At 34.5% G+C, this 15,248-nt stretch overlaps 1 protein-coding gene across 10 annotated transcripts in view; it reads right to left on the bottom strand.

Annotated features, from left to right (window-relative positions):
- The window catches only part of Epha5 (EPH receptor A5), a 367,455-nt gene that overhangs the window by 43,211 nt on the left and 308,996 nt on the right, over nucleotides 1-15,248 (bottom strand). For 5 of the 10 annotated variants that reach the window (XM_063273652.1, XM_063273655.1, XM_063273657.1 and 2 more), the window contains 4 exons: nucleotides 14,219-14,284; nucleotides 4,923-4,990; nucleotides 3,622-3,747; nucleotides 2,777-2,962 (listed from right to left, as the gene is read on the bottom strand). In XM_063273652.1, the coding sequence (XP_063129722.1) occupies nucleotides 2,777-2,962; nucleotides 3,622-3,747; nucleotides 4,923-4,990; nucleotides 14,219-14,284 (446 nt within the window). The remainder of the gene's footprint in view (nucleotides 1-2,776; nucleotides 2,963-3,621; nucleotides 3,748-4,922; nucleotides 4,991-14,218; nucleotides 14,285-15,248) is intronic. The other 5 variants (XM_063273653.1, XM_063273654.1, XM_063273656.1 and 2 more) reach the window with 1 other exon arrangement.

The following is a 15,248-nucleotide window of genomic DNA, read 5'->3' as shown; positions in this document are numbered from 1 at the left end:
GGTTGCACTTATGCCTCATTATCTGTGTGCTGCAGGTTGAGAATAATTGCTGAGTAAATTAGCATCAGATCAGAGAGCATGAAATTAAGGACACAAATAAAGTAAGCCACAACATGGTAAATTGAAAACAAGTTGAAGACTTCCTAAGTTGAGCATCGAAGGCTGCATTTAAAAAAAAGAGAAATACAGTTTCAGCTCACACAGATCACGAAGTTGAAACCAAAGACATATTTTCAGCTTTTACATTTGCTTTCCTAATACATAGCCTTCCTTTGGGTAGCAAACATCAAGCAGAATATTTCATTAAGAGAATGAAATTTGAAAACTGTCTTCTCTGCCGTGTTATATATATATTTTTTTAGAATAGAACTCACGTAATCTGCATATGATCTTTTTCGACTTCAGCATTGGCTCCTAATAATAAATGCTACACATGCGTGAAAATATGTGAGAAATTTGCCTGTGTTATTATAGGAAGTTGTGTCAGGTAAGTTCCCCAGTACACAGTTGTATGAAGATGGTCTATAATATATCAAGAATGTGTAAATATGAATGAATAGATCTTAGAATTTGGAGCATCACCTACTATTCAGAAATACATTTTTAACACATGAAAATATGTGTCTATTCAGTAATATAACTTACTCATACAGATTTACTAACCAACATACACGAAAGGACATCGTAACAGTCTCTATGTCTAACTATCTCTTGAGGTCAGAATTTCTTGTATGACAGTGAGCATCCAAGTGTTTAAATAAAGTGGCTTTTTGAAACATTTAAGTAAGATAGGTTTACTTAAGTAATCAGTATACTAACTACCCTTGCTGAGGAAAACTCTCTGTTTTGCTAGAAAACTGAAAACTGTATCAAATATAAGAAAGCTAACTCTAAGATTTTAACAAAGAGTTTTGGACCAAATAAGGGAACACTATAGATCAATGCAAACATCATCACAGCACTGGAATTACTCCCAGATCACACTGAAGCTGAATGAGGGGTGATCATGTCACATGATTTGTAGAATTTCAGTAGGAGTGTGAAGGAATTGTGAAGACAATAGATATGAGGTGGAAATTTCAGCGAAAGAAGCAAAATGTTCAGGTCCAAATACAAAGTACATATAGATGTGTCCCAATAGGAAAGATTTTATGTTTAATGTTTAACTCATATTTCTCTCTGAGAAGAAAGCACACATATAACACATGTGACACAACAATGCTGCGTGTGCAGTGATAGGGCAAGTTCAGCTGAAACACGCAATGAAAAGCCTACAAAAAGCTGGAAATTGGGAGTTTTTGAAGCTTTCTCTAAACAATGTGGGATGTGTAACTTTGGACAATCTTCAAAGGTGCACTTCGATGTTTCTGAAATTATTAAGCAGAAGTTACTGTGGCAGTGAGAATTTTTGAAAGCTTGTGTAGCATTTCATTGGTCACATGTCTAAACTTTATAAGAGTTAAAATAGTTGCTATAATTTAAATTTTGTAATCCTCTTCTTTATTGAAACAGATAAAGGTACATCAGAACACAATGGTAAAAGTATCATGGCATAAGACAGGTAAAAGTCATAATAGGCATTGCCCAAAGAAGTACCCATTGCCTACAGAGCTATGCTTTTTGTATTATTATATTCATTTTATTCTTATTCACTCATTCGTTCATTCATTCACTCACTCATCCATTTTCCTCCTGTCTAACTGTGTGTGTATGTGCAAATGCACATGAATGTGTATGTCATACCAAAGAGAGTTCTCTGAGCACGTTATTATGAGAACCATCTATAACTTTTGTCTTTTTTTTTTTCAGAGCTGAGGACCGAACCCAGGGCCTTGCGCTTGCTAGGCAAGCACTCTATCACTGAGCTAAATCCCCAACCCCCATCTATAAATTATATGCCTTATGACAATATAATATGAAAGAAAGTCATTTCTGGAATAGTGGATTATCGGTTAAATTTTTTATTGAGCAACTGATGATTAAAAGATTTATGGAGAGGCACACTACAAAAATATATTTGTAAGATGCTAACACATATTTAAATAGGATGAAACATTCTGGTAATTCTGAATTAAAGCTATACTTTCTTTAATTAAAAACAAAGTAATCCTTATGAAGTTTTTGAGGCTGTTGATGAGAAGAACTGATTTCCAGTAGCACAAAACTAAATAAATAAAAATTACATAAACAGGGCCTGATAGATGATTCAGCTTCTGAAAGCTAGGTTCACAACTAAAATTTCAAAAATTGCATAAATAATCACAACTAAAAAGCTTAATCTATTTTATTTTGTTGGTGTTTTACTGAATATAATTTTGTCTTTTGTTTTGTTGTTTGGGCAATGAATTTATGTTAAATGAATATACTGTTGCTAAAATGAAAATTTGGGGCTATTACAGATCATCTTTAAGAAAAATCTACTAAATATAGGGAAAATTTATACTATTTGAGAAATTAATACTTTGTTTGGTCAGTTCTTTTAATGTGGAGCAATAGTTCTCAATCTGTGAGCCCTGATCACAAGGGTCACTTAAGAGTGGCAGGAAATACAAATGTTTGCACTGAAATTCATAAGTAGCAAAATTAGAGTTATGAAGTAGGAAGAAAAATAATCTCAAGGTTGTGGATTTCCACAACATGAAGAATTATACTAAAGATTAGCAACATTAGGAAGGTTGAGAACCACTGATGTAAGAGCTACAAAGATTTAAACAGATAGCCATGATGTGTATCACACACACACACACACACACACACACAATGTGGCTGTACTTACTTTTAGTCACAACGCCTTCTAGATGGATGATGTTTGGATGATCAAACTGCCCCATGATACTCGCTTCACTCAGAAAATCTCTGCGCTGCTTTTCAGTGTAGCCTACTTTAAGAGTTTTGATAGCCACAGGCAATTCTCTTTTTCCGGGTAGTTTCAAACGTCCACTACAAACTTCACCAAATTCACCTTGTGATCGGGATAGAAAAACACTGTATAAGCTCATTTATAATTCTTATTCTAATAAAAATTCTAACGAAACTATAAACATGTGAAGCCTTAAGGTTCAGATGGAAAAAAAATAAATTAAAAGTGAGACCAAACATCCACAGTAGTATAAACAAAAGTAAATGCCATATGTGGAAATGTTCTACGTATATGATCCAAAGACACCTTAGGGCTCACCAGTTTAAGCTATATAATCCAAATAGTAACATTAGATAGAAATTAAAAAAATAAACTAACTATAATTTATTTTGGCTTTTCGTCCTCTATAGTCTACTAGTACCTACTACTGATGATAAAAAAGAAAAGGGAATACGACAAAGATTAATTTTGTTAACACACGGTCAAGATGAATTGAGCAGAGCAAATAATTTCCAGCATTCCAGGTTCACTCTGTATATACGAAATGCTATATGGGCAAAGATTCTTGGTCTCTCCTTTAGTAAGGCACACATTTGCTCATTTAAATATCAACTGTCCAGAAGATAGCATTGAAAGGTGAGCAGTTACAGATAATTTCGAAGGTCAATTATAAGAGGTTAAGGATATTCTATGGGAGAGCAAGAAGATGGTGCATTACACTCTGTGGTATAAACAGAGCTGAAGTGTCAGAAACCTCGTACCTGCTCCAATAACTCTCTCAATGGTGATGCATGAGGCCTCGATCTCCTTGGCAAATTCATGAACGGCTTGAGTGGGATCTTCGTAGGTGTGTGGATCAATGTACGTTCTTACTCCTGGCAGTTTAACTGTAACAGTACATGGGTATCAATGTAGTAAAGATGGCTGTGGTTATATAAATTTGTGAACAGTCAAGGGTGACTGAACTCTTTTACTCTAAAAATGACTGAGTTGCAAGAACATATTTTTCGTTTATGATATTTATATACATAGTTATTTCTATAACTTAAAATGTGGATGTTTCTGTACATAAAAATGTGTGTATGCTTGCATATCTGTGTAAACATATTTCAAGATACCATTCAGAGAATGGACTTGGGTACATATTGAGAAAATTGTGATTATTGAAGAAGGCAAGAAAATAATGGCTTATTTGTTGGTTTGGTGCATAAAGCAAGTCATTTTTAAGATAATGTAACAAATTATTAATTATGATTTTAGAAGACCATTTAAAGCAACTCCTAGTGGTTCTGGAAGAGAAGTCAAGAGGAAATCAGAACTTCTACTTCTCACTTTGTGTCTGTTCCCCTAGATCCTTATGTTACCTGAGTCCCAGCTTCTACTATTCACACCCAGATGCCATTTCAAAGACGGATTGCAAATACATAGGACTATGAAGTGGATTCCATGCTTTTCATATGTTATGCATGGTCCTGGTAGACCGACTGAAGTGAAAGATCTCAGCCTCCACTCATTTTTCCAGTTGACTCATGTTACAGAAAAGGAATATGTCAAAGTACTTTAATTTAAGCTCTCTGAAGTTAATTTTTGTGCTTCTTATCAAAACGGGATTCCATGCATTTCTTTAAAATTGTGGTCCCTTTCAGGTCATTTTATAGCAAGACTGCTGACAGAGTGTCACTGTTGAGCAGGAAATTCCCGTTACGGCCCTGCAAAAGGAAGCAGCTGCAAGACTTTCATTCATTAGGTCCGATGCTCTGAGTTAATGACAGATTTTCACTCACACTCTGTGGAACTTGGAGTCCACCTAGAATATTGATTTGACATAAAATGGCATTTTTTTTAATAAAAGACAAGCATTCTTTAATGATCATAATGGAAATATTTGTTTTAGAATCAAATTAAGCAGTCAGAGCTTGCCCAAAGCCATGAGCCATACATGTAAGAAGGACTTGCTTGTTTCATAGGCAATGGCTTGAGTCAATTCCTCCAAATTGCCTAACCTGAGCAGCGATCATCACCGTAATAAAGTCTCTTGTTTTATTTTGCACAATTTGCTTACTGTGCCCGTTATGAAAGTGCATCTTTTCCTCTTCTGGATCCTGCTTTGCTTTGCTGTAGCCACACCGCCTAGAACAAAGTGAGCTGCCGTTAGCCACAGCTGAACATGCTGAATCAATCGCGTCTCCCCAGGAGCAGCAAATGCAGTCGAAGCTTCTCAAACCCAGAGCCAATTTCCATGCCGGTAATAAGAAATGAGGACAACACTTTTTGAGCTGCTATCTTGTTTTTCTTTTATGCCCAGCAAATCACGTTACCTAGATTATACTGTCTCAAGCCATCTAAGCCTATTTTTAAGGTCATTACCTCATATGCTACACTCCAGGCATCTTCTAGTCTCTCTTTCATTTATTTCCTGCTCATTTGCTGCTTTTTCAGCACTAATTGCACAATATTTTCCTCTTGTTCATGGTCTCCTACTTTCAGCACCCTCCTGGATGGATGGATAGATGGAGGGGTGTGTGTGTGTGTGTGTGTGTGTGTGTGTGTGTGTGTGTGTCTATCCTGTCTTCCCTTCCTTAATCATTACCCTTGCTCTTTCCAATCATATTTACCCAAATAATTGTTGTTCAAGAGAAATATGGCTTACCTCTTACCTCTATTCCCCAGATCTTAGTCTCTTGCATTTCTCTTCTAGTCATTAATTTGCAAGGGTTTGAAAACTTCTCTCATTCTCACATCATGTAAAGCTCGTAAGTGACAACTTCTCACTTTCAGAGTATATGTTACTTGGTGTTCCTCTCTTTTCTTCTCATTTATAAATGGATATTCTCAAAGATTCCGAACAACCTCTCTGGTATTCTTCATTCTGTCCATCCATTGGCACTCATTCATTTAACAGCTCTGGATTAAGTTCTTGGAAAGCTCTACTCTCATATCTTATATCTTGCTTTCAAGGAGGTATTCTAGGTCCTTTCAAATGCATTGGAGCTAACAGAAAATCTGTGTATTTCTCTCTGTTTTTACAACGATTCTCATCCATTTTCTGTAACTAATACCAACGTAACTAGTATCTTTGTCTTTTAAATTTTGAACATTAACCATATGTTCTTTACCATGACTCGATAGTCCCAAGATCTATATAATATGCATCCTAGGACCGATTTCCTCAGTATTTCTCCCACTACATCATTAGCAAACCTTCCATTTATTATCTGGAAGTCTGTGCCTTCAGAACAACATTTCTCCATTCTGTAGCTTATTTCCTAAAGTCATTCTGTCTTGCTTCATTTTGGTTTAATCAGCAGTGTTTTTCTCTGGATTCCTGCCATTCTGGAGATCATTATCTAGTCCAGACTAGCATCTAACTCATAGAAATCCTCCTGCTTCTGCCTCTAGAGAATTAAGATTAAAGACATGTGCTGCCATGTACTTTGATCGTCCAAAGCTTTCTCGCTATCCTTACTGCCAAAACACATGACTTAAGATATTATTCTGTTGAATTATCTTCCTGCTGTAATCATTAATAAATAATAAAAACATTCTTCCTAAAATTTACTTCCATCCTACCACACATAATCTAAAAACCTCGAGGGCAATTCTACATGTTTTCATACATTTAACCTTATTGGTTTCTTTTTAAGTATATTCTCCATAACAATGTCCGAGTATTGATTGCCTTTTTGAGTTTTGCTTTGTGTATTTCCCCTGAGACCCCCAACCTCTCCTCTCTCGTGATGTCATTCTTACACCGTAGTGCAATACCTTCATTTTAGTATGATTTTTCTTTAGTAATTTTACTATTTGTCAGATGCTTATATGACAGGAATTAGTATTCATTTACAAATTTCATCAGTGGACTAGTATCTGATTCGGAGTTGGCATTCAACATATTTTTACATTGATGAATGAATAAATGAATGACTGGATGATGTTTAGATGTGCCTACACAATGACAGGTATTTGGAAGATGGCTATGCCGATGAATACTGAGTTGATGCGGTACATGATTAACCATATAACATTAAACAGCCAGAAAATGTGAAAATAGTTAAATTACTTTCAGTGAAACTCAAAAGAAGTGATTTTACTATTCATAAGATCCCACCACAAAACTGAATTCACTAAAAGTTTTATTCATTACTGCATTAAAAAATGCAACCAGAATGATGAATTATTTCATTACGAATTTGGTTGACGATTGCTGTGTGTCACAGCTACAAGGTTAAATAGGTCTTTACCAAGATTACTCCTTGGTTTTGTATATGGGACTACTCAAAACATATCCATGTATTTTAATTAAAAGCAATATATTGTTGCATATTAAATAGATATGACAATGATAAACATAGTACATCTAATGTCACATTTTAATAGTACAGTGTTAAAGTACTAATATTAAATTGTATATTACCACTAATGCATTTTGGGGAAAGCAAAAAAAATGTGATTAAATATATAATGTCATTAGAAAAGACTACACCTTAGCAATTCAATGTGTTTTTTAATCTTATTACTAACACTTGCTTGATACATTCTTCCTGAAGAGTCCTTAAGACTCAAAATACCTCATCACAGCAAGGTAGATAGAAAAATGTAGGAACAAATACACAAAATTGTACAGAAATACAAATTTGCCCATTCCCGATAGTATGTGCTATGTCACTATGTTGTTCTCAGTTTACTAGTCTCTAATATAAGTGACTTTGGAGAGCAGTCATTGCTCTTTCTTATCAACAATGCTCTAAACACAATCACATAAATTTATCTTGAGACTTCTGTTACCTAAGTAATATTGGCAGAAGCTTTGTTGTAGGAATTCTAAGAAAACCTAAAAAGGCTTATGCATCCTTCCAGTTTACATCAGCGAACAAGTACTCATTTCTGTTCTTAAGGCTCCCACTTGAAAAGTAAATACATTAATAATAAACTTTCGAAACTACATCTTCAGTAACCTTTACTGCTAAATAAACCTTATAGATATTTAAATAAAATGCAAACATTTCATATGGAAAAGGAAATAAAACTTCAGATTTCATCTGACAAAACCTCTGGGAATACATTGATGAGGAGTGGTTTCCATTTGATTTTCTAGAGGTGAGAGTTAGAGGGGTAATAGAAAGGGGTGTTTCAGACTGCGTCTCTGGAGCTCTGTAACATATATACTGCATGTTATGGTAACACATAAAATTAAGTTCTGGGACCCCCTAAAGCTTCATTAAAACAATCTTCAACAAGACACAGCTGGTGAACGTGTGGCTGACAGAGGTGGGCCATCCTGTAAAGGCTTGACCTCATTAGCAAGGCTTGGCATAGAAGCATGTTCAGTCAATATCATTTTCTCTACTTGCTCCAAATGGACAATTTCAAACAGTCAAACAGTCAATGGCTATTTCAGTCTGTACATAAACTTTATTCCTTCTATGTTCTCAAAATATTATTTTTCTTGATCCTAAAAGCCAGTATTTTCCTTCATATAACCTGTTGATTGTGATGAACTTTAAAATGATACTACTAGAAGTGTATGGAGTGTTTGTTTTGACAGAAGCCCTCTGATCATGTATGCCCTTGTTTCTCAAGAAAGGTATTTTCTTTCTTTAACAAGACAAACTATGAAATTATATATAAACCTAAATTATATTCATTAATTAGCACTAGTGAAAACTTCCAGAGAGGTGCTTGACTTATAGTCATGACCCTAATTTAGAAAATAATCATCTGTTTTCCTTACCCATCTTGAGAAACAATATATCCTTGTTAATAGAAATACTGAACCTGAAAATCTGGTTCCCGTTACTAGATTAGTGTTTGGACTTTGGAAAATTCCAGAATCCATGACCACATAAACATTCATCTATGTAGAGCTGGAGGTTCAGTGAATAACTTATTTCTGGGTATAAATTTACATTTGATAATAAATTTGGGGTATAAATTTAAGACGCTCCAGAATCCTGAGCAGTACACAGATTTGTTAATAGCACTCTTTTGGCTAATGATGAAATGGTTGATGAATGAAGCAGCCAAGATAATGCATGAATCCTGGCTCTAACAGCTGCCTTCTATGAAATCAGAGTATCCTGTTACCTTAACCTAGAGTAACATATTACTTTTAAAAAATTGAGTAATGTTGCAGGGAGTACAACAGTGGAAGGAGGGATAGTTTTGAATGCAGGTATTTTTTTTTTTAAGTTTGAGAACATGTATAAGAGTAACATATAAAAACACACATGTCTTCATTATTCTTTCTGTTGTGGCTTAATTATAACATGTATTTGTTGATCTTTATGGCAAAGCTTTTGAAAATCCCAAAAGTTGCAGTAGCATTAATATTTTTGTCTTTCTCATAAACACTACACAATCCAGGCTTTTAAACAAGGTGTTACTGTGTACCAGCTTGCTGTCCTGAACACAAAAATCCACCAACCTTTGCCTCCATGTTTCTTGTATTAAAGGCCTGGACCATCACTCTGAGTCAAAATATTTTCTTTAAACCACAGGTTTTTTGTTTTGTTTTGTTTTTTGTGATTTTGTTTTTGTTTTCTTTTTTGTACCTTAACATTCTTTTTTTTTCTGAAATAATAATGACCTGAACCTTTAGTTGATGTTCAATTTAGAGAAGTTTACTTCTGGAATATTAAAAGGGTTAGGCATGGCTTTAGAGTAAGCCTCTTGACTTTTGCATTTCGGAATTCCCTCCTTAAGTCAGGAGTATGGGCTCATGCTTACAGTCTCTGTACTTGATAGGGTGACGTAGGAAGAACTCAGTGAGTCAAGGTCACATGGGATACATAATTTATTCCAGCTCAGTCTGCATTACAGAGGGAGATCATTCTGGTGTATCGAGTTGGGGTCAGTATGATGAAGAATTTTATCCACTTAAAGAAGGAAGTGTTACTTAAGAGTTCAGTTAATTCAACGTTGTACAATAAAAAAACAAGCATACGAACATTAGGTTTTATCTACTAAACGCTGCATAGGTAAATTTTGTTTCATGGGATAACATTTTTTGGTAAATGTACAGTTATGAAATGAGTGAGTGCATATAAATGGGTGTTTATTAGATATTTACGTTATCTAATAGCAGAAGGGAATGACTTTCATCCATGTTTTTCTCACATACAAGGACACAGAGGTCCCAAGATCTTTATGGAGAACTAAAAAAATAATAATAATAATCACTTCATTGAAATTTCTCAACTGGATTTCTCATTAGAGATGCTTCTAAATGGGAAAATAATCTCCTTCAATGTGGGGATGGCATGATGACTATTACATCAAAAAGTCTTTGCAAGACATTGTAGTCTATGAAATTCGTACATGTTCAGTTAACTTTGCCTTGAAATCCCTTTATGATCATTAGTAATAGAAAACTGAACATTTTCAAGGTTTAAGCAACTCAAAGATGAATTATAGCTTTTTCTCACTGCGGAATTAAAATTTAATTCATTTAGAATTTTAATAAAACAATACTTTTTATAAAGCATGATAGATAGTATTAGTTTCCTAGTTCCTGCATGATTTATACAATTAGTCCAAGGGACATGTAGTTCATACAATGAGAGAAAGGTAGTGATGTGGGAAAGTTAAGAGTGTGATGCATCAAGGAATTTATAATCTATTCAGATTCGAATGTATCTTTCTCTTTTATCTTAATTTATGTTTTACATTTTTATTATGCGTATATTGGTGCATCTTTTGGAGATACAGACAAACGAGTATGGATTCCTGAAAACTTTAGAGGTATCACGTCTACTGAAACAGGAGTTCCAGGTCATGTTGTGCCATGCAACACGGGTGATAGAAGTCCAACTTACTCCTTATGAAAGAATAAGATACACGCTTAATCACGGAGCCATGTCTCAGGCCACCTTTCTGTGAATATGTGCATTATAGGATTATGTTCGACTCATCTCTTACAGTTCCAATTAAAACACATGCGAATGCAAAACTTAATCTGTACTGACAGTTTTTATGCTCAGAATTGGTAATATGAAAACAAACTAAGACATAAAAGCAAAGAAGAAAATAATATGTCTAATTTCAAAATGCAGAAAGCCTTTCCTTTTGGCACTGAAGTCATGTAAAGAAGCATGGAAATATGAATAAGGTGTACACTATTGAGTGAAGGTAACCGTTCCATGGTTTGAACTTAAGGTGCTAATGAAATGAATGTCTAGGAACTATTATATTTCACATGTGTATATAAATATTATATAAGTAAATGTTTTGCAAGAGCACAAACAACCAAATATTCAGCAATAAAATGTAATGGCTTATGAATAATATGTAAAATATACTATATTAAAATTCAATATTGTTTTTGTAAAAATAGAATAATTTATTTTGAACAGTGAGGACATGATTATACTCCAGGCAATGATGATAAAATAAGGAAGACAAAAGCCGGTAATAAAACAATATTTCTGAGGATTTTGGGCTCAGGCTCCTGTTGGGAGTGGTTTAAAAATCAGGTATGTGTTACCTTCCTACATAGCAAAGGAATAACTTATGTCAAGCATTAGATTTTAGTTAAAGCAAGGGAAATATTGGGAACTTTAGTGCTGTAATTATAAATATCATGACTAAGAAAATAAGCTTTAATGCTAAAAAAGAATTTGAGATCAAGATTTGAAATAACATGAATGTACAAATGTCATCTTGAAAATGATGAAAATAATGTTTTGTGTTTTCCTGCTAAAATATATGACAGAGAAAAAATCAAAAGCTTAGAAGTTCCTGAAAAATTCCAAATAGCTGTACTTCAGAACTAAGGATTTGCATCTGTATTGTTCATACACCTATTTCCACAACTATGTTTCCTAAAGTTTTGCTCCAAGAAGCTCACTGTATTCCTCCAATCTACTTAAATGTTTTTCTAAGGACCGGTGTATGTGTAAGATGAGGATAAAGGTAAGTGAATCACGTCATATTCAGATCAAAATCACCAGACAATATTCATAATAACCTTTCAGAAAGGAAAAAAAATGAGATTGCTGGACCCAAAGTGTCTGTAAATCTCCACATTCATAAGTGAGAAGAAGACAAAATTCACTGAGAACTAGTCACATGGCAACCAAAAAAATCTTATATTGCTACACACACACAAATTCAGGTGACATTTGAGGAAATTCAGGTCTTCCATAAATATTAATAGTAATCAACAATTTATTGCAAACCTGAGCCCATCATTTTCATCTAAATTTTTTTTCCTCCACAGCAATACACATACACACACTCAAAAACATCAAGTAGTTACCCTTCTACTTGGAACACTATTTGGTGAAAAAAGTTAAGAAATGTTTTCATCATTGGTTTTCCACTGTGAAGAACATGACTCTTTCAACAACAAAACAGAAAAAATGAACAATTGAAAAACAAGTTGTGCGCATGTGTGTGTGCATGTTCGTGTGTGTACATACATGTTGGTGTATGCATAATTGTGAGTGCACATATTTGTGAAGAACATATTTATATGTATGTGTCTGTGTGTATGTCTGCATATATGTATGTGAATGCTATGTTCTCACGATACAGATCAAAAAGTGATAACGTCAATGAAGGTCCTCGCCTTCAATCTTGCTTGAGAAAGCTTTCCATGTTTGCTGCTCCAAAGAACAGACTACCTGGTCCAGAACCTTCGGTGTCCATCTTCCATATGCAACCAAGCTTGTGATTACACATACGAGATACACTAACATACTCAGTGTGTCTGAACTCTCATCCGCATGCCAACCAGCAAGTGTTTTATCCACTAATCCGTCTCCCACATCCATTTTGTTGTTCCTTCCTTGTTGAGTATTTCATTGTGGTTAACTTTGTTTCAGAACCTTGGGTTCTTAAGTGTTTAATTATACATGAAACTTACTTGAAATTTAACAAAGATATCAGTCGTTTCGGTTTTCTAACAATATAAATTCTGCTTATTTGCTTATGACAATTCCTGTAACCGAATATGTGTAAAGAAGAAAACACAATTTGAAGAACTTTTTTTTTGTCTCTTTCAATGGTTGGCTTGTCTTTTTGCTTGCTGGTTTGTTTATTTTATTTATAACTCATCATTTGTGTGATTTAAGTGTTCGTGGTTTGTCACTGACTCGTGATGCTAAGAAGAATGTACACCTTCAACACTGGGAGTTGTAACTTCAAACCTTTTTGCAAATGAACAACTTTCAAGAAACTGAGAAAAAGGCCAGTGAACTGCAATCATCTGTGTTTGTTTTCCTTCCTGTGTCAGATTACTGGACTCCATTCCATTCACCTGTGACACACGCAGTTCTGTGAACCCCATTCCACACACAAATGTCACTCAAATAATAAAAAAACGTTAGTCTCAAATAATAAATTAATAATTTAAAACACTTCTCTTGGCTCAGTGGCTAATGCACTTGCTGTCAAGCAAAGTGAGTCCATTTCCTGGAATTTATCAAGTCACCCATAGCGCTAACAGCAATGGATCCAATGCCCTCTTCAGGCCTCACACACATTCACAAAGCCGTATTTTTTTTTTCTTGACAATTTTGACTACACATGAAAATAACACACAGATGCAACGGCTGGGACTCTAGTCATCTAATCTCCAAAACTGTCTATACTATTTTACAATCTATCTTAGTATGATTTAGCAGTCCCTTAAATGTAAAAATAAATTTTTATCTGCTTATACAATTAAATTTATAGGCCAACTATTTATTTAAATTTTTCTTCATTTGAAAATAATTAAGATTACATAACTTGGATGTTGATTCTAAACATCATATTATTATTATTATTATTATTATTATTATTATTAATTACTTCAGTGGCATCAAAATAGGAATATCACTTCAAATATCTGAAATAATGCAATCAATTCCATTTATTTTCACGTTGTGTTCCTTCACCAATGTCACATGCAGCCATGATAATTATGATGAGAGAAGACTGTGGACACTATGAACATCTCATGGTTCTCAGAGACAAAATTGGTGATTTTACCTGGACAGAAGTAGCATTGTACTTCCATGCATGATATGGATTTTATTGAATGGAACAACAAAAACAGTGACATGTTAAATATGACAGGATGCTGGACTCCTTAGAATCGCTACTTCAAATCAGAACCACTGAAGAGTCAGGCAGAAGCAGCCCAGATCTTGGCATCTAAGCTCGGCTGTACTCATAGTACCTTATTTGAGACAATCCGGTGTCAAATCACTTAGAAGTCTCTTGGAAAGGAGGTCTACCTACACTTCTCAAAGGGACGGAATTTGGTTCACGGAGTGCCAAGGTGTACACAGATAGAGAAAGTAAAGGAAATCTGGACGTAGTGCATAGCGGTGGACTGATGTACATAGGAGTAAAGTGGGAGGGAACACTAACCATATTAGGCTTGGATGGGCAACAGCGCACAGGGAAGAAGCCCTCCCACAGCCACATTCGCAGCAACTGAAAAGCAAACAAGAGAGCCCAAGATAAGGAAGCGATCCCACGCCCTCCGTGCAGCATAAAGACACTGTGGGTTTTACTCAGTTGCCTGCTTTACCATTCAAAGGCATAGATTCCTGCAGGTATAGCATCAGATTTTTCTCAAAGTGCCATTTAACTTAAACCTTTCAGAATGACAAATACAGAACTGTTCTAAGTAGCTACTTTTTTTTTTTTACTTTACTTAGAATGGTTATTCAGAAGGAAGCATAATGAGCCAATATATTTGAATTAATTATATACGATCAATATAATATGCAAATAAACGTGCAAAATTAATAAGTATTTGTTTCCTTATGAATTCTCTCAGCTATATTATGAATACAGAAGTAATTATTTAATGACGGATTTTGCCGGTAGCCTCATGTTTAGAATGAGAGGAAGGTTTTATCCTTTCGACCCACTGATACTCATTCCAGTGAAATTGTCTATTGAAACCATTATTCTAGGTTCTGAAATAACTTATAAAAACTATCGATTTTCATTTCCATTTTTTCGATGTTAAAATGCAGTGCCAAATGTATAATTTCAGATTGTAGCTTATATGTAATGTGTACATTTGGGGGGGAAATGTTGTAAAACTCAACATGACTTTTAACTTTCCAAATTCTGATAGAAAAAGCTTGAAAATGCAAAGTAAATTATCTAATAAAATGCAATTTTATTGGTAGAAACCATGCACACTGATGGCAGAATTCAGCAAAGAAGTGATTTAGTGCTTCAGTGCGCACACGTCCACTTATTTTTTTGAACAGCATTTATAGTAATTTCCAGAGAACTGTAATGGGACTGAGTAATGATATCAAACACCAGCAGGTCCAGGCTTATGATTAAAATCTTCCTATTTAGAACCTTATTTGAAACGTTTTTATCTCATTTTATATGAAAATTTGAAAAGGAAAATCAACACAACCTCCAATTTACT

Source organism: Rattus norvegicus, chromosome 14 (genome assembly GCF_036323735.1).
Source record: "Rattus norvegicus strain BN/NHsdMcwi chromosome 14, GRCr8, whole genome shotgun sequence".
Lineage (NCBI taxonomy): Eukaryota > Metazoa > Chordata > Mammalia > Rodentia > Muridae > Rattus > Rattus norvegicus.
Note: the sequence above shows the minus strand (reverse complement) of the source record. Positions and strands in the feature narration are given on the sequence as shown.